The sequence below is a fragment of the Ascaphus truei genome, chromosome 7 (genome assembly GCF_040206685.1).
Source record: "Ascaphus truei isolate aAscTru1 chromosome 7, aAscTru1.hap1, whole genome shotgun sequence".
Taxonomy (NCBI): Eukaryota; Metazoa; Chordata; class Amphibia; order Anura; family Ascaphidae; genus Ascaphus; species Ascaphus truei.
The window spans coordinates 23,588,807-23,609,746 of NC_134489.1; the positions used below are offsets into that span (position 1 = coordinate 23,588,807).

Here is a 20,940-nt window from a genome sequence, read left to right on the forward strand (position 1 = left end):
GAATTTTTGTGACGGGCGACACCGACTTGTGAGGTCATGGTGTATGCAATCCCAGCAAGTCCCTGTACACAGACTGTGTACACAAGGCTGGCGCGCGTCCCAGGGAGAATTCTCCCGGGTGCATCTCCGAAACCTTGTGCCAGGAACTCCTTTAACCCCTTCCCTGCCGGGGGGGGCATTGCACAGCAAGGTGCATTATCCTGGGAGCGTTCGCCGCACCCCGCTCCCCCTTTCGCTCGCTTGCTGCACTTGCCAGGAGAAAAAGCCGACATGATTTCACCATTTTCGGCATTGAGTCATTTCGAACGTTGCCATTTTTTGGCTTTCCCGTGCCACATATTGAATCATAAATTCCACCGTCCCCAGGGGCCCCCGGAAACTCTGCCGGTCTCTTTAACTGCTTCAGTGCCGAGGGGTCCTGCACATACACAAGGAGGCCCAGCTCCACACTGCATGGTGCAGCTCGTCTCCCCGGCACTGAAGGGGTGAAGTGACGGGACATGTTCATGCACGGGCCGTCTCCCACAGCTGCTCACCAAGTATTCCTTCAGAGTCCCTGTAACAGGAGAGGACGCGGGTTACCAGAGAGATGGGGAGACCTAATAAACAGGACAGCACAAGCCACCGCACAATGTGCTGCACACCGTGCGGAAGTGGAGGGGGTGAGAGGGGGAGGCTGGCACTGCCCCTGCCCAGGCTTAATCTATTGTGTGTACAGTACATGTCTGGTTTGGCAGTGTGTGTGTGTGTGTGTGTGTGTGTGTGTGTGTGTGTGTGTGTGTGTGTGTGTGTGTGTGTGTGTGTGTGTGTGTGTGTGTGTGTGTGTCTGAAACTGTATCGATGGTGTGTATAAATGCTAGGTCTAGCAGTGTGTGTTAGAGAGGCTGGCACTGCTGCTGCATATAATGTAATTGTGTTGTGTATAAATGCCAGGTTTGGCAGTGTATCTGTGTGTGAAGGGGAGGCTGGCACTGCCAGTGTATGTGCTGTATATAAATGCCAGGTTAGGCAGTGTGTGTGAAGGGGAGGCTGGCACTGCAAGTGTCTGTGCTGTATATAAATGCCAGGTTAGGCAGTGTGTGTGTGATGTGGAGGCTGGCACTGCCAGTGTCTGTGCTGTATATAAATGCCAGGTTAGGCAGCGTGTGTGAAGGGAAAGCTGGCACTGCCAGTGTCTGTGCTGTATATAAATGCCAGGTTAGGCAGCGTGTGTGAAGGGGAGGCTGGCACTGCCAGTGTCTGTGCTGTATATAAATGCCAGGTTAGGCAGCGTGTGTGAAGGGAAGGCTGGCACTGCCAGCGTCTGTGCTGTATATAAATGCCAGGTTAGGCAGTGTGTGTGAAGGGGAGGCTGGCACTGCAAGTGTCTGTGCTGTATATAAATGCCAGGTTAGGCAGTGTGTGTGTGATGTGGAGGCTGGCACTGCCAGTGTCTGTGCTGTATATAAATGCCAGGTTAGGCAGCGTGTGTGAAGGGAAGGCAGGCACTGCCAGTGTCTGTGCTGTATATAAATGCCAGGTTAGGCAGCGTGTGTGAAGGGAAGGCTGGCACTGCCAGCGTCTGTGCTGTATATAAATGCCAGGTTAGGCAGTGTGTGTGAAGGGGAGGCTTGCACTGCCAGTGTCTGTGCTGTATATAAATGCCAGGTTCGGCAGCGTGTGTGAAGGGGAGGCTGGCACTGCCAGCGTCTGTGCTGTATATAAATGCCAGGTTAGGCAGTGTGTGTGAAGGGGAGGCTGGCACTGCCAGTGTCTGTGCTGTATATAAATGCCAGGTTAGGCAGTGTGTGTGAAGGGGAGGCTGGCACTGCCAGTGTCTATGCTGTATATAAATGCCAAATAAGGCAGTGTGTGTGTGAAGGGAAGGCTGGCACTGCCAGTGTCTGTGCTGTATATAAATGCCAGGTTTGGCAGTGTATCTGTGTGTGAAGGGAAGGCTGGCACTGCCAGTGTCTGTGCTGTATATAAATGCCAGGTTAGGCAGCGTGTGTGAAGGGGAGGCTGGCACTGCCAGCGTCTGTGCTGTATATAAATGCCAGGTTAGGCAGCGTGTGTGAAGGGGAGGATGGCACTGCCAGTGTCTGTGCTGTATATAAATGCCAGGTTAGGCAGCGTGTGTGTGAAGGGGAGGCTGGCACTGCCAGTGTCTGTGCTGTATATAAATGCCAGGTTAGGCAGCGTGTGTGAAGGGAAGGCTGGCACTGCCAGCGTCTGTGCTGTATATAAATGCCAGGTTAGGCAGTGTGTGTGAAGGGAAGGCTGGCACTGCCAGTGTCTGTGCTGTATATAAATGCCAGGTTAGGCAGTGTGTGTGAAGGGAAGGCTGGCACTGCCAGTGTCTGTGCTGTATATAAATGCCAGGTTCGGCAGTGTGTGTGAAGGGGAGGCTGGCACTGCCAGTGTCTGTGCTGTATATAAATGCCAGGTTAGGCAGCGTGTGCGAAGGGAAGGCTGGCACTGCCAGCGTCTGTGCTGTATATAAATGCCAGGTTAGGCAGTGTGTGTGAAGGGAAGGCTGGCACTGCCAGCGTCTGTGCTGTATATAAATGCCAGGTTAGGCAGCGTGTGTGAAGGGGAGGCTGGCACTGCCAGTGTCTGTGCTGTATATAAATGCCAGGTTAGGCAGCGTGTGTGAAGGGAAGGCTGGCACTGCCAGCGTCTGTGCTGTATATAAATGCCAGGTTAGGCAGCGTGTGTGAAGGGGAGGCTGGCACTGCCAGTGTATGTGCTGTATATAAATGCAAGGTTAGGCAGTGTGTGTGAAGGGGAGGCTGGCACTGCCCATGTATGTGCTGTACCTGTGCTGTATATAAATGCCAGGTTAGGCAGTGTGTGTGAAGGGGAGGCTGGCACTGCCAGCGTCTGTGCTGTATATAAATGCCAGGTTAGGCAGTGTGTGTGTGAAGGGGAGGCTGGCACTGCCAGCGTCTGTGCTGTATATAAATGCCAGGTTAGGCAGCGTGTGCGAAGGGGAGGCTGGCACTGCCAGTGTCTGTGCTGTATATAAATGCCAGGTTAGGCAGCGTGTGTGAAGGGGAGGCTGGCACTGCCAGTGTCTGTGCTGTATATAAATGCCAGGTTAGGCAGTGTGTGTGAAGGGGAGGCTGGCACTGCCCATGTACGCGCTGTAGCTATTCTGTATATAAATACCAGGTAAGGCGGTGTGTGTGGGGTGGAGGGAGAAGAGAGGATGGTAGGGCCTGAGAGCGGGGGAGCGAGACTTCTGCTACTCAATTTATTAACGTTCTAAGTATAAATAGAGGCGTTGGTTATGCAGTGTGTGTAAGGGCCAGTGGAGTGCAGGGCCTGTGTGTGTAAGGGCCAGTGGAGTGCAGGGCCTGTGTGTGTAAGGGCCAGTGGAGTGCAGGGCCTGTGTAAATGGTAGTTCCGGAAGCACTACATGCGTCTGATAGAAGTAAACGTAGAGTACAATGTCGCACACACACACACACACACACAAAATGGTACACATCGCAGGCTCTGCCCTGGCGTCACGATACCATTTGCAGGTACAAACACAGGAAAAGAAAGGTAATAATGTATCTGTCCCCGAGAGGACAGAAGGTCCCCAATACCAAACCCCTTCTGTTTAATACTGTAAGGGACCTTAATTCCAGCCAGCCCCCAATCAGCAGCAGCACAGCTGGACACAGACACGGCTCTGACACTGGGGTCTTCCATGTGAGAGGTACATCAACCCCCCCACCTCCAGATGCTGGACCTTATCCCACCCCAACTACCACTTAGATCTGCTTCTTCGGCCTGGAAAAGAGCTCTCCGCGTGTGCACCTGCTGTCCTGACACACGTCACTGTCAAATCCTCCAGCAGGTTTCATATTTATATATATTTTTATTTATATATATATATATATATATATATATATATATATATATATATATATTATGACTAAAAAGGAGGGAGAGTAGGGTCAAAAAGGTGCACTCAAATGCTGAATTATGAAAAATAGAAATGGACTTTATTAACAAAGAGTATAATTTTTTAACTCTTTGTTAATAAAGTTCATTTCTATTTTTCATAATTCAGCATTTGAGTGCACCTTTTTGACCCTACTCTCCCTCCTTTTTAGTCATATTATTCCCTTGGGTCGGTAGCACCACCAGAGGGTTACCTTTTACCTTGACTTCTGGTTAACTGATTATCTAATCACACAAGGGTGATTTGATTGCGGCTTCTATATATATATATATATATATATATATATATATATATATATATATATATATATATATATATATATACACACACACACACACACACACGCAGGCACATTGGGGTAAAAATATTTTTGTAGGGTCTGATAAATATGTCCGCCATTGCCAATCTTCTAAGAACTGCCCAATTACTGCAACACTATTGCATAATTTATATCAGGGGTGGCCAACTCTAGTCCTCAAGGGCCACCAACAGGTCAGGATTTAAAGGATATCCCTGCTTCGGCACCGGTGGTTCAAATTGGTCCCTGCTTCAGCACAGGTGGCTCAATCAGTGGCTCAGGCGATTAAGCCAACCTGACCTGTTGCTGGTCCTTGAGGACTGCAGTTGGCCAGTCCTGGTTTAGAGACTTCTAACTGAAGCAGCCTGTATGTAATTCCCTATTCTGGGGAATTTGCTGAAGTTAGGCTTTTGGGCCTGAACTTGAGAATATTTAATACATAGCATAATGTGGAATGTTATAGACGCTTGAGAAGATACGACATCCCGAGGGCCTTTATATAATGCAAACTCGATACAAATTGACCCATTGGGGCCTTTACCTGTAGCAACAGTTAGAAGTATTTTACCCTCTGGAAATTTTAGGTTAAAAATACGCCCCAACAACTTCGTTTTTTTCTAGTTTAAAAAAAAAATAAAAAAACATGATTTTCTTCATCTCGCGCTTCTGTGGCTATCTCGCTAATCTTTAGGCTGCAACTGGCTCAGAGAGAGCTTCAATTTAATATTCCAACCATCAAGAAGACAAAATCCATGGCACAGCCAGGCCCCAGGCTCAGGAGAAAGTCAGCGGAGGGAGCTGGCTTTCCGTTCCCATTGGGATAGCTGCTCCATCAGGCGGTCAGCAACCCTAAAAACACACAAGTACCAGGTACGTCGTCAGGACACCAACAGGCCAATGAAAACAACTGTAAACGGCGTTCGTGAGCTCACGCTGACATCTCTTCCCCCTTCTGAAAAATACTTGCGAACCAATATCATTTGATGACTTTGCTCCCAGCATCCTTTGCATGATGGAACCAGTCTAACTGATTGTTTCCTGTTGCTTTGGTCATGATGCGGGCAGATGGGGAACAGTGCATGAGCTTCAGCCTCTTTGGAGAAATAGATATACACACACACGGCTGTGCTCCCCTTGCACAGGGGCTAATAAACCTTTCTGCAGGCGGAATACAGAACAGTGCGTGGGAGTTAAAACGCCCGACGGGCGATGCGATCCTGCCTCAGTAGGTCCCTGCACAGCCCCGGATATGCCAGGGCCCCCTCACCCAGATAAAGCTAGAAGGGCTATTGCGTATTTCTGAAACCAAGCTGTAGAACAGGTGGGGCTCAACTCCAGCCCTCAGGAGCCCCCGACAGGTCAGCATTTCTGGATATCCCAGCTTCAGCACAGGTGGCTCAATCAGTGGCGCAGTCGGAGACTGCGCCACTGATTGAGCCACCTGTGCTGAAGCAGGGACAGATTGAGCCACCTGTGCTGAAGCAGGGACAGATTGAGCCACCTGTGCTGAAGCAGGGACAGATTGAGCCACCTGTGCTTGAAGTTGGGACTGATTGAGCCACCTGTGCTGAGGCCGGGATTGATTGAGCCACCTGTGCTGAAGCAGGGATATCCTGAAACCCTAACCTGTTGGGGGGTCTTGAGGACGGGAGTTGAGCCCCCCTGCGGTAGAGGACATTGTGATGGAGGCTTGGAAGGGGACCCATGAAATCTGCACTTGTGACATCTCCCTGGGCACGTTCCCCGCACGAGAAGCCCTCTCCTGGCTAGCAACGCACGTCACATGTGGTTTGGATTGTATCCTCCTGTGCGAGACGGGAGCCAAGGGAAGCCCTTAACCTATTCACTGCCAGAGACCAGCAAGGCAATGCTCCCTGGCAACGAATAGGTTAACAGATTTGGGAAACCCAATTAGAAATTAAACACAATTAACCCCTTGTGTGCCAGGCGAAGGACTTTGTTGGGTTACACTGACCTCATAGAGAAGCGGGGTTCATTATACCCACACCTGCCTGCCACCCACATTATAGCAGGGGTGATCAACTCCTGTCCTCCAGGGGCCACCAACAGCCCAGGTTTTCAGGATACCCCTGCTTCAGCACAGGTGGCTCTATCAGTCCTAGTTTCAGTGTAGGTGGCCCAGTCTCCGGTTGAGCCACTTGTGCAGAAGCAGGGATACCCTGAAACCCTGACCTGTTGGTGGCCCTTGAGGCCTGGCGTTGGCCGCCCCTGCATTATAGCGCAACCCTCTCTCACCAAGAACCCGAGCCGGGGACCGAACAGCATTGTGGGACCAAATCCTTCCTCGGACCCTATCCCAAATCTGAGGAAGGGTTTGTCTCCCGAAACATTATGAGGTCCAGTCCCGCGATGCCCGGCTCTGACCCTTTCCTTACACGATGATGCCGGTAATGTGCGGGGTGTAGGGAGCGAATCTGTGCGCTGCTAAATCTAACGCTGTAACCATTTTATTAGACTGATTATTACATGTGAAATCGGGGTGAGAAAGCCTGTACGGGGTGGCCTGGCTTTTCCCCTAAACTCCCAATTGGCTTTGGAGGAAAAGGTTGCTATGCTGCCCTGTGAGAGACGTGTGCAGAGGTACCACCAGGGACACAGATCTGGGGGGGGGGGTTAAACCGTGGCTTCTATTCAGCCGGTCACGTTAAACAATACCGTTTAAGGAAATACAAAGGGATCGGATGCTTATTTATTTTTGTAAGGGCGAAATCACTTTCCCGGTCCCTCTCTGCAGGGCTGGGAGGATAAGCCTCTTTCCAAACTATGACCCCAAACAGGTACTGGTAAGCAGGGGGCGCTTTATGTCAATGTCCATTGACGGGCCACCCTCTGGCGGGTTCCAGGGTCAGCTGTGCCCTGGAAAGGTCTGGTTCCTGGTGTCTTCCAGGCAGCACAGTCCTTCTGGGCTCAAGACAATGTTTCTGTTAGACTCTTGCTGGCAACACAGTCCCTCTGTGCCCAAGAAATCCCCTGCAGCTCAAGCAGGAGACTTCTCTACCAGTCTCATGAGCCAGGTGAAGACTGGTTAATTGTCTCAAGCAGCAATTAACCAGCTCCCTGCTGGATTCCTCAGACCAATACAGGCTTTCTATGGAAGCCCATTTAGACAGGGGTTCTGCCCTGTTACTCCCTTACTGTACATTACTGTTGGACAGTGCCCTCCCGTCAGACTGCAGATTCTGTATTGTGTCATCAGTGTGCAGCCGTGTCTTTCATGGTCATACATGCACGCAGGACAGATCCTCTAGGTGACAACATCCCATTTGGGAAGCACCCCAGAATTTTACCAATTGTCCCATTTGTTGACGTTCCAATAAAACTGGGGTGGGAACGCTAAATAAGTATTCAATTACAATATAATTTTACACCACCAATGACTGTGTTCTCATAATTGCCGCTTGTAAATGTAATGACACATTAGTGAAATGCCACTGTAAAAGTCATGTTTGGCTACTATATTAAATAAAATGAAAACGTGGTTTATTGGCAATAAATTCCCTTGGAGTCAGTGGGGCAGCAAAACTCTGCAGCCCTGAGTTCCCACCCTGCAACAACATTGTCATTCTCTTTTCCACAAGGCACCCTTATGGTTAGCCATAGGCACCCTTATGGTTAGCCATAGGCACCCTTATGGTTAGCCATAGGCACCCTTATGGTTAGCCATAGTCACCCTGTCTGAGAAACACTGCTATAGAACAGGGGTAGCACACGCAAGTCCTCAAGAGCTACCAACAGGTCAGGTCTTCAGGATGTCCCTGCTTCAGCACAGGTGGCTCAATCAGTCCATGCTTCAGCAAAGGTGACTCAATCAGTGGCTCAGTCAAAGACTAAGCCACTGATTAGGATATCCCTGCTTCAGCACAGGTGGCTCAAACACTTGACCCTCTGGAAGTTTTTGAGGACTGGAGTTGGCTACCCCTGCTCTAGATTGTAAGCTCTTAGGAGCAGGAGCCTTATTACCTTGTGTATCTGTTTGTGCTTATTTCATGTATATCACTGCACCCCCATTGTACCGCGCTGCAGCATATGTTGGCATTTTACAAAATCAACCACAAAATTAACAGCTCTAGTTTAACTTCGTGACTGCCAGAAGGGCCACCAGCGCATTGCAGGGAGATACAACCTCCAAAGCCAAGTAATGCTGACGCCGTTTCCTGCGGCACCAGAGTTCTCGCCTTCTCTGCCTACCCGCTGCCCGCGTGCCGGGAGACACGCCCGGGTCTGTATCAAACCACCTAGGTTTGCCGCCACGTGACGTTTGGCGCAGTTAAGCGGCGCGCATTACAACAGGGTTACCAGTTTGGAAGCCAGAGAGGCCAGCAATGCATTGCAGTGAATGGGTTAAATTGTGCATTAGCCCTATACGTGCCCCCCCCCCCCTTCTTTTGTACTATAGCCAAACTCCCCCCAAGTCTGGAGTGAAACCCGATTATGTCTGAAGGCGCTGCAGGAAAAAATAGTAACATTTTGTAAAAACTGCCGTGTGTTAAAGCGCTGCGTTATTTTCATCCCTAAACCCCTGTGACCTGATACAGAACAGTCTGACCTTCCTGCCGGGCAGGGGGGGAGGGGGTCCTATCTGCGGGTATGATGCAGAAGACCTCCACTGAATGGGGTGACATGGGTCACGCTTTCCATTTTCCAATCTATTTACAGACTCTACTTACAGTCTCGTCTCTCTCCCGGCCTCTTTATCATATATCTGTCTGTGACTAACTACACACAGGCGTGTTTCATAGCTTTCCCAGGGAAAGCCTGATGCCCATACCGTGTGTGCGTGTGCGCACAATCAGAATAAAGTTATAAAGAAGCTCTGAAAACAGCAGCCTGGCAAATATTATACGTATATTTATATATATATATATATATTATATATATATATATATACACACACACACACACACACACAGTATATATTATAAGTATATAGCCAGGATAAAAATTGTAAATTAAGAGTAATATTTAATATACAAGGACCATAAATATATACATATAGAAATACATACACAAACATATATGTGTGTGTATGTATGTATATCTATATATATCTATATGCAGTGGTTGACAAATCACCAAAAAATCTACTCGCCACACAAAAAAATCTACTCGCCACCTAGTACCAAACGTGTGCTGCTTGGGCCAATATTTACTCGCCCGGGGGTTAAATCCACTCGCCCGGGGCGAGCAAATGTATAGGTTTGTCGAACACTGTCTATATGTATATCTATATATATAGCATTTAGGAAATAGCTGTACACCAAGTGTTACGTATCCTACAGAGGGTGTCCGTGATATATATATATATATATATATATATATATATATACACATACACACACACACACACACACACACACACACACACCGTGATGTTGGGTATCACACCCTGAGCTGATGTTTTCACGCTGGATTGGGGGTTGCAATACCCCACATCGGAGTTTGATGAGCCTGTCCCTATGTTTCACACTGTGTATTTCCCCCCCAGCACTATAAATATGCCCCTCTTCCATCACAACCTGTGCCCGGCGCTGGGTGAAGCTCAGAACGTGACGCAGGTTCTGGCGCGGGGAGCTGCGGCTGCACCAGATTTTTCGCATTCTCCGCATACCAGCCCGGGGGGACCCGCCTCCTGCCAGGAGCCTTCAGTTGTGGTTACACTACCAGCGTGTGGCCCCGGGCGACTTTCCTCCAATCCCACCAGCACTTCCATCCTGCTTCATTAATCCCGGGCACTTCTGAGCCTGCTTATATTCCTCGCCAGCTCTTCAAACCAAAAGGCAGAGGGTTCCCAGGGCCTGTTCCATCTCCCCCTGTGCTCTGCAAGCACGCTCATGTCCCATCTCACCCTAATCCCGCAGTGTGTACACTCCTTTGTTATGCAGGTCGCTATAGGTGCCGTCTGTACTCACATGTTGTGAAAAACCCTCCTGCAATTTAGTCATTTCAAAGCGCATTGATGTTCAATTGCCGTTCCAGAGATTTGAGCCCATATTTACAAAATGGTGCTTTGCTGCAAGACGCCATCCGGTGCTGAAAGGCACCATACGGCCCATTTAAGCGAGTAGGTAAGTGGTCTCCCACACCCAGGAAGGTGTCTTATGTCTCAAGCCCCCCCGACAAGTCAGATTATCCCAATTTCAGCACAGGAGGCTTAATCAGAGGCTCAGTCAAAGAGTGAGCCTCTGATTGAGCCATCTGTGCTGAAGCAGGGACCGATTGAGCCACCTGTGCTGGGATATCTGACCTGTTGGGGGGACGGGTGGGAGGGTATTGAAAACTGGAGTTGAGTGCCCCTGTCTTATGGTATAGCACTGCTTAGTATATTTGGCCTTTGGTCTCCACTGCAAATTGTCATGTAATGCAGTTCCCGATCACTGCAACCTGGATATCGCCCCAGCATCCGTGGCCAAATTAGACATGACCCCGCAACAAGCGCCGCCCGAGTTTAATACTGCGCAATGGGCATTTCTCCCACTTCTCTTTATTAGCCTCGCTAATCAAACGCCATCTTAAAGCATGAAAGGCCATCAGTGATGATGTGACGCGGCTGCCCCTTCATTGCTGTTCCAGTATATACTGCGTCTAATGGGCATAGAGAGTCACTCTGCGCCATCGGACGCGAGGCATCTCCAGTAACCAGGTACAGAACGGCTGGTGTCTCTCGAAGAAAAGCTGTCACGGCCAATTACAAGCAGCAGCTGGGGTGACCCAGTAACCCACATTACAAAGAAACCACCTTCATCCTGAGGGTTACACGGGGAATTGGAGCAAACCCTGAGCACAGTACAAGTCTCCGTTCCCGGTCCTCAAATGCCCACGGAAAATCCACGTCGTCGGGAAACCATGATAGAGGCCGGGAAGATGCCGAGACCTGCACCACCCTCACCAACTGCGGGTTTCTCATTCACACTCCTATTGTTTTTCAATGGCTCCCACCATACAACTCAGGCCTCGGGCATGGTCAGCGCTTAGGTGCTGACCCGTGCTGAGGCGCGCTCTCGCGTACCAGTGAGCCCCTGCAGCCGCAATGAGAGCGGCTTAAGCAGGGGCTCGCGCACGCTTCCGCAAGCGTGCGGAAGCGTAGGTCTTATCCAAATTTTAGTTTCAAGCGCTCAAGGGAGCGCTGGGCCGGTCACGTGAGCAGTTCGCCCAATGAGGGCGAACCAGCTCCGTGACGTCACTGGCCCGCCCCCCGACGGCGCGCTATCCAAGGCCAGGGATAGCACCCGCTTTCCCTCAGCGCGCCTCCGCACGGCTGCTGCAACCCTGGACGCAGCCTTAGATCGCAAGCTACTCGCTACAGCTCTCTTCTCTGCAAAGCCAACGCTACCACTCCGTTTCCATCCATGTCTGTAGCCGGGACTTTCATATTTAGTGTTTCCTTGTTTAACCAATGTTTGTGTCTCATTCGGTACACTGCTAGAACAATATAAGAATAAAGAACAAGAATATAGTATCACTCCTAATCAGTGGCAGATTTCCCGTTAGGCCTGGGGCGGCAACATTTTGGGGGCAGCAAAAATGTCCCCCTCCCCCCCCCCCCCCAATATATTTGCCGCGCTCTCGGGCCTGACGGGAAGTCTCTTACACATGCTGGGCGCCTCCTTGCTGGCCCCGTCCTACTCCTTCTGATTTGCAGTGTCGCGAACGTCACCAACGTGGCGTCACGCGGTTTCTCGTTGCCACGGCAGCGTGACGCCGCGGAGTCAAGTGATGTCGCGTTACCATGGCAACGAAACGCCATGTGACGTCCGCGGCGTCATTTGACGCTGCCAATTGGGACGAGGAGGGCGGCAGAAAGGAGGCGGACGGCGTATGTAAGTGCCATGGGGCGGCGGTTTTCTAAATCCGGCCAACGTTCCCAAACCGCGCCATGCTGCGGAAGCCCTGTTACAAACTCCAATGTCTAATGATGCCTTTTATTACTCCCATGTCTGCAAGGCTCCCAACGTTACACTTTGATTGTTAGCTCTGTGGGGCAGGGTCTCCTATAGCCTTATGTTGTAATTTACCCGTCACATTGCATGGTGCGTCATGTATACTCCTCCTATTAGCAGTAGAATAGACAAAGCGCAAGACTACCAGGGGGTATGAAAGTAAAAAAAACAACAGAGCAAAGAAGAAGAAAAAACTTCGAACAAAAAGTAAAAATAAAAATACAAATAGGGGGTTTCCCCCTCACGTGCGCCAAGAGTTTTGCAGGCGCAGAGAGATAAAATCTCTGCATCAACGTAGATGAAAGAAGTAATGCGCATACAGAAAGCCAGATATCAGGCGCAGTTTGACTACACAGAGTCACAAAAAGAGGAGAAACGCTGAATCCTGCTGGGATCCGGCTCTCCGGCTGCTCAGCTGGCGTTCTGGGACCCGTGCGGCCCGATGACATGACAGCTGCAGTCGGAGTGTAGCAGGAAGGGAGAACCCGTTCGCCGGGGACCAGGGCGGTCTTCCTCTCTAACAAACGGGCTCCTTGTGATAGTCCAAGGCACCCTGCGCGTTTCACTCTCTCACAAAGAGCCCGTTTGTTAGAGCGGAAGACAGCCCTGGTCCCCAGGCGAACGGACTCTTCACTTCCTGCTACACTCCGGTGCAGCTGTGATGTCATCGAACCGCACGGGTCCCAGAACACCAGCTGAGCAGCCGGAGAGCCGGATCCCAGCAGGATTCGGCGTTTTCCTCCTTTGTGATGATGTAATCGATCTGCTTGCTGTATGTGCATTACTTCTTTCATCTATTTCAATACCAACGTTTTTGCACCATCTTTGCCTCTCCCTTCCACATATCGGAGGTTCTGCGAAGCCTCTAACATCTGAATTGTACGACGATCAAGAGATTTTCTCCCTATGCGCCTGCATTGGAACATGTGCGGGGGAAAGCCCCTATTTGTGTTATTTATTTATTTTCATTTTACTCTTTGTTCCAAGTTATTTTTGGATTCTCTGATTTCAATTGCGATTATTTACTTCCACATCCCCGGGTAGCCTGGTGCTTTGCCTATTCTACTATATACCAAATAAGTCAACATGAGCAGGATGTTGATACAGGGAGTAAATCGGATTGACAACATTTTCCCCCTTATGAGATATCATTAGCTGATATGTCACTGGGGTTTTTGTTTGTCTTCGCCTGGATAAATATACTGTAAATACAAATATAGGACAAAGTATCTGTCTAAATGTTGCATAGGTTGAACTTGATGGACATGTCTTTTATCAACCTCATCTACTCTGTATGTAACGCTATCCTATTTTGATGCCTGAAAACACTATTTCCGCGCAGAGTTGCATTTCTACTAGTCATCATAAAAATACATTTGATATTTTTCACTTTTCTATTGTATTTTATATCCATATACGCACTATTTCACTATAAGTCACTGTGTCACTTATGACTTTTGTATTTTATTTTTCACAAGTAAATCTTTGCGTTTGTTGTTTTCTGCATTTACCTCCTTATTGTCATGTTGTAGGGCGCTCTGTACAGGCATACCCGGCATCAACGTATGTAATGGGACCGGAGCATGTATGTAATGGGACCGGAGCATGTATGTAATGGGACCGGAGCATGTATGTAATGGGACTGGAACATGTATGTAAAGCGGAAATGTACTTAAAGTGAAGCACTCCTTTTCCCCACTTATCGATGTATGTACTGTACTGCAATCGCCATATACGTGCATAACTGATATAAATAACGCATGTGTAACAGGCTCTATAGTCTCCCCGCTTGCGCACAGCTTCGGTACAGGTAGGGAGCCAGTATTGCTGTTCAGGGCGTGCTGACAGGTGCATGCGTGAGCTGCCGTTTGCCTATTGGGCGATATGTCCTTACTCGCGAGTGTACTTAAAGTGAGTGTCCTTAAAGTGGGGTATGCCTGTATATTGGCAGCGCTATATAAAAACAATTATATATACACAGTGTTAATAGTTATGTGAAGGAGCCCCAAACTTACATTATGCTGTTTATCAATAAATATATTTACATACACTTACGTCTTCAATGACTGTACAGGCAGTCCTCGGTTATCCGACACAATGCGTTACTCAAAATGGCGTTGGATAGCGAAACGTTGTAAAGCGAAACACGTTTTCCCATAGGAACACTGTTTAAATGAAAGGTTCCGTTCCTGAAGGCATTTTTAACACTAAAACACACCAAATATTTTACGCAGGCAATAAGATATGCAGCACACACAAATTATATAGTGTATATACTGTATTATATATATATATATATATATATATATATATATATAATATTACCTAATAAATAATATAGTATAATATAATATTATATAGTATAATATTATATAGTATAATATTATATAGTATAATATTATATAGTATAATATTATATAGTACATATTATATATATGCTCTTACGACGCTTTGCAACGTTGTTGATGTGTATATATATATACACATAAACAACATTGCAAAGCGTCGTAAGAGCGTTGGATAAGCCGTTCGTTGTAAAACGAGGACTGCCTGTACTGTACTGTACCTGTATTTTACAACGGCTCTGAGTCTATAGCCCATGTTATCCAAAAAGAACATCCCTTCCTGGGGAATTCTTGACGGTTCCGCAAACACAGAACAGGCTTACAGATGTCACACAGCTGTCAGCATGGGACATCACAGGAACAGAGCTTAAACAATGCAGTTGGTTATGTAAAAATGTGACTTGCTGCCTTGTGTAAACCATGTATCAGATGGTGAGAGTATAAAGGATAAAGTCTCTGCTACCAGGGGGGTCTGTCACTAACTCTGGCAGTGACAGGGTTAAGAGTCTTCAGGGCAGGAAGGGGCCAAAGTTCTCTGCTTTCTACATTCTCATCCCATGAAATTCTATCCAGTTCTTTCACTTTAATTGGTCCCTTGGTCAGTATAAAAGAGTGGGGATATTTCTCCTCCTGGCTCTTCAGTCACAATAACTATCGCCAGGCAGCTACAAAATGCCAAAACATAACGAATACAATTTCCCGTCGGGTCACCTGAACCTGCGATTCAAAACATGCCCCTACTGCCCCAAAACCTGCTGCAATTATGAGGTAGAACCTGAAAATTGGCCAAGAATAAGATTGGACATGCACCACGGTACTTTATATTATGAAAGGACCCTGGCACTGCTGGACCCCAATAACATGTAACTGGGGCACCGCCGCACTGGTAATCCCACAAGACGGTCAGCTTCCATTGTACTGCCTGGTGGGAAATGCTGTCCCCTTATAAATAAGTAATATGGAACAAAAAGTCGCTACACTGTTGAGCGTGTGGCCCCCAAACACCAAGGTGTAACCATGTCATGTGGGGATAGAAGACCTTGTGCCACTGTGAAACAAGGTGTCCAATGCAGCACAGACCCAACTAATGCCCTACCGGTGTCATCTACATGACTTCCCAACTAGAGTCCTGTGAACTCCTTCGCCAGTGGTGACCAACTCCACTCCTCAAGGACCACCAACAGGTCAGGTCTTACAGGACATCCCTGCTTCAGCACAGGTGGCTCAATCAAAGACTGACCCCCCCCCCCCTAATTGAGCCACCTGTGCTGAAGCAGGGATATCCTGAAAACCTGATCAGTTGGTGGCCCTTGAGGAGTGGAGTTGGCCACCCCTAGTCTACCTGCCCTCTTCTCCTGCATACACTGGGTTTGCAGGACCCTCAGCAGTAAATGGGTGAAAACAAAAATGGTACCTTTATAGGGGGATCCATTGACGCTCTCGGTGCTGGACTGGACATTTTCCGCCGAGGCCCTTTTCAGGCTGCTGAAGTAGCCCCTGGACCTGGAAGTATTGGTCCTGGGCGACCTGCCCCCAGGGCTGGTAAATGGAGCTAGGGTCCCGTCCTTCCTGGAAAAGATCCCACTGAAGAACCTGAGCAGTTTGCGCTCCTGACCCCTCCTGTCCTGCTCCAGCTGCTCGGACAGCTTGTGGAGGTCACTGTTATCCAGAGTCCGGTTCTTGCTTTTGCTCCTCTCCCACCTTTCCAGGTCAGACAGGGGTTCGGTCTTGTTCAACACCTCTCCTACATCCAAGGTGTTCCTCTTCTCTGCAGAAATAGGGGCAGAAATGGGGACCCTGGCTTCTCCCCCCTGGTGACTCAGGCAGCTGGAGCTTCTGTGATGTTTATCTCTGGTCAGACTCCTTATTTTCATTAGTTCCCCATTCCAATGCCTGAAGCTGAAGCTCCTCCTCAGGAGACTAGGGTGCTTCTTCTCCGACTCCCAGGCCCCCCCTGCTCCAGGTTTACCCCATTCCTCTGCCCCCTGCAGGGCAACCCCTGAGGTAGCTGGGCTGCCCCCCTCACCATGAGGGCACCCTGTCATATTGTAATCCGTTAACGCTTCTGTCTGACAGGGACCCTCCCCAAGCACATTTTGGGGGCTCCTAGAATTAGGGTCTTCTCCATCTTTATGCCCCATCAACGATTCCCCCAAGACACAGACAGAGCCACCCCCTCTGTCCAAGGATGCTTCTCCAGGGCAGGACACCCTGTCCCCAGGTGTCACCTCCTCTGACTTGCTGCATCCTCGCTCCTCTCTCTGCCCCCTCGCCCTCACATCCAGCTCCAGGGGGCACCCTTGGGTTTTCCTGGTCACCCTGAGCCTGCCCAGCTCTAGCTGCCCAGTACTACGGGTCCTGAAGTTCCTAAGCCCCGGGTGAGGGGGGAAGGTGTCCAGCTCCTCTCCCTCCTCCTCTGTGCACTTCTCCAGCAGGGTGTCCCCTAGCAGCTCCTTCTTCACCAGGGTCAGCGAGATCCTGTATACGGTCTTCCTCTGGGGGGCGCCCCTCTGCATCGGCCGCCCCGGGGGGGGCGAGGGGTCCAGCAAATACATGACCAGGGTGGAGAGCGCCCCCCTGCGGAGGGGGCAGCGGGGGGGAGGAAGGGGGGGGGAGAGCAAGAAGGATTTTTAGAGGATAGAGAGGTGGGGACGGGTCTCTCTCAGCCCTTCTCGCCGGCTGTGTCGGACCCCCTCTGCCAATGGCACCCCAAGAGCAGAGCCGGGGGCAGCTCCGCCGGGAGCCGCATGTGTGACCGGGACAGCAACGAGCAGAGCCCGCAGGAAACTGACACAGGGAGAGAGGGAGGAGGGGAGGAGGAGGAGAGAGAGGGAAGGAGAGAAGAGAGAGGGAGGAGGGGAGGAGAGAAGAGAGAGGGAGGAGGGGAGGAGAGAGAGGGAGGGGAGAAGAGAGAGGGAGGGAGGGAAGAGAGAGGAGGAGGCAGCAAAGCCCGGGCTGGAGCACAGAGCCTGAGATAACACCCGGATAATCCAGGTGCAGAGTCATCTCAGAGCGTTTAGATTGTGAGCTCTTGGTGCTCCACACATACACTGCAAGTATATCTGCAGCACTTAGCCATGTAACACTACATACATATATATACAGTATATATATATACACACACACACACACACACACACACACACACACACACACACACACTGCAAGTATATCTGCAGCACTTAGCCATGTAACACTACATACATATATATACAGTATATATATATACACACACACACACACACACACACACACTGCAAGTATATCTGCAGCACTTAGCCATGTAACACGACATACATATATATACAGTATATATATATATACACACACACACACACACACACACACATACACTGCAAGTATATCTGCAGCACTTAGCCATGTAACACGACATACATATATATACAGTATATATATACACACACACACACACACACACACACACACACACACACACATACACTGCAAGTATATCTGCAGCACTTAGCCATGTAACACTACATACATATATATACAGTATATATATATACACACACACACACACACACACATACACTGCAAGTATATCTGCAGCACTTAGCCATGTAACACAACATACATATATATACACAGTATATATATACACACACACACACACACACACACTGCAAGTATATCTGCAGCACTTAGCCATGTAACACGACATACATATATATACAGTATATATACACACACACACACACACACACACACACACACACACACACACACACACACACACACTGCAAGTATATCTGCAGCACTTAGCCATGTAACACTACATACATATATATATATATATACAGTATATATATACACGCACACACACTGCAAGTATATCTGCAGCACTTAGCCATGTAACACTACATACATATATATACAGTATATATATACACACACACACACACATACACTGCAAGTATATCTGCAGCACTTAGCCATGTAACACTACATACATATATATACAGTATATATATATACACACACACACACACACACACACACACACACTGCAAGTATATCTGCAGCACTTAGCCATGTAACACTACATACATATATATACAGTATATATATACACACACACACGCACACACACACACGCACACATACACTGCAAGTATATCTGCAGCACTTAGCCATGTAACACTACATACATATATATACAGTATATATATACAGTATATATATATGCAGTATATACATACATATATACATACACACACACACTGCAAGTATATCTGCAGCACTTAGCCATGTAACACTACATACATACATACATACATACATACATACACACACACAAATATACATACATACATACATATATATATATATATATATATAGACACACACACATATATGTAAACGTAATTATAACCAAGGTGTCACAGACATATGAGTGCGTACACCAATGCATAAAGAAGATCCAGCACACAGAGTTTACCATAAGGTACTTACTGTAGTGATCACGTTTTGGTCCTGTGGGGACCTTTATCAAGACGAAAACGTTGATCACTACAGTAAGTACTTTATTGTAAACTCCAAGTGTGCTGGATCTTCACACACACACACACACACACACACACACACACACACACACACACACACACACACACACACACACACACACACACACACACACACACACACACACACACACACAGTATGTGTATATCCAAGAACCAACAACATATTTACCAAAATATTACACATAGCGGTAACAGAAGAGATTGCAATCTATTTGTGGTGCCAGAGGCACAGGGCGATAATGTGACCTGTCCAAGGAGCAGACAGTAGGATCCAAATCAGGTTCACCCAGTTCTACGGCAGTGAGATACCCACTGAGATACTCCTTCAGCACATACTGTGTATACCCAGGCGGCATATGTGCAAATCCATGGGCTGACATGCTATATATTTTGAAACTATCAGTAGATAGGCTGGATGTATGTATACACCCCCACCTGTCCTAGGACTGGCTCTATGTATATGAATCCGCACAGCTGGATCTATGTATATGAATCAGCACAGCTGGATCCATGTATATGAATCAGCACAGCTGGATCCATGTATATGAATCAGCACAGCTGGATCTATGATCAATGCCTGCACCAGCCCTGTCTGTTTACACACTGTCCCTCTTGTTCCTACAATGAGCCACAAGATCACTTTGCATACACATGTTTATAGAACTGATTTCTCCATGCTTCCCACAAACAGGACTGCACCCAGAGCTGGGGTCTGGCAGTGTTCTCCTGGCCCCCCGGAGAGGGTCCTTCATGGGGTCTGATTTAGATTCACCTTTATATTAGTTGTTCAGGTAATGTGCGTCTGTTTGCTGTTTGCTATTACAATTTACTATTATTTATACCAATATTTTACCAATATTTTACCAACACACCCATTGCCATGTACATCACATTGTTATGTGTGCCAGTTGGGCATCAGGGTGTGTAACCTCTTGCTCATATAGAATTGGGGTCTCAATTATCACAATCCTCTATTTGCTCACCTTCTGCAATAAAGAGCTAGCACCCACTGCCCACCTCCTGTCACCCCTCGCGCCCTGTCCCACCTGATTTGAACCCTGGACTAGACCTGGAGAAGATGAAGTATGGGAGACCAGAGGAGAGATTAGCTTTCCCATGGGAATTACTCATTCATCCCCAGTTTTAAGCGATTACCAGGAACAAGCAGGAAGATATTGAAATGTTTGATCAGAAGTAGAGGTATCCATAAAAACTGGGATCCTAGCAACACTGTCACATCCCGAAAAGATTGTCTGTTGGTACCAAGAATCAGTACCTCATATAACCCCATTACATTAGCGTTACTTTATTATTCCCTGCTTTTCAGCTGTGGTTACATTATTATTATTATATTATGATTAGAAGACAGACCTATTCACTGGAAGCCAATGGCCCTCACTAAAAGCCAGTGGCAGTTCACTGGAAGCCAGTCGCCCTCACTGGAAGCCAGTCGCCTCTCACTGGAAGCCAGTCGCCGTCACTGGAAGCCAGTCGCACTCACTGGAAGCCAGTCGCACTCACTGGAAGCCAGTCGCCTCTCACTGGAAGCCAGTCGCAGCTCACTGGAAGCCAGTCGCAGCTCACTGGAAGCCAGTCGCAGCTCACTGGAAGCCAGTCGCCGCTCACTGGAAGCCAGTCGCCCTCACTGGAAGCCAGCCGCCCTCACTGGAAGCCAGCCGCCCTCACTGGAAGCCAGCCGCCCTCACTGGAAGCCAGCCGCCCTCACTGCAAGCCAGTCGCCCTCACTGCAAGCCAGTCGCCCTCACTGCAAGCCAGTCGCACTCACTGGAAGCAAGTCGCACTCACTGGAAGCCAGAAGCCAGTGGCCCTCACTAAAAGCCAGTGGCAGCTCACT

The 20,940-nt window shown here is 48.6% G+C and overlaps 1 protein-coding gene across 1 annotated transcript in view; it reads right to left on the bottom strand.

Annotated features, from left to right (window-relative positions):
• LOC142498812 (uncharacterized) overlaps positions 1–17,408 on the bottom strand; it is a 59,843-nt gene extending 42,435 nt beyond the window's left edge. The window contains exon 1 of the mRNA XM_075607350.1: positions 15,953–17,408. Coding sequence (XP_075463465.1) covers positions 15,953–17,093 — 1,141 coding nt within the window. The 5' untranslated portion in view covers positions 17,094–17,408. The remainder of the gene's footprint in view (positions 1–15,952) is intronic.
• Positions 17,409–20,940: the final 3,532 nt, after the last annotated feature.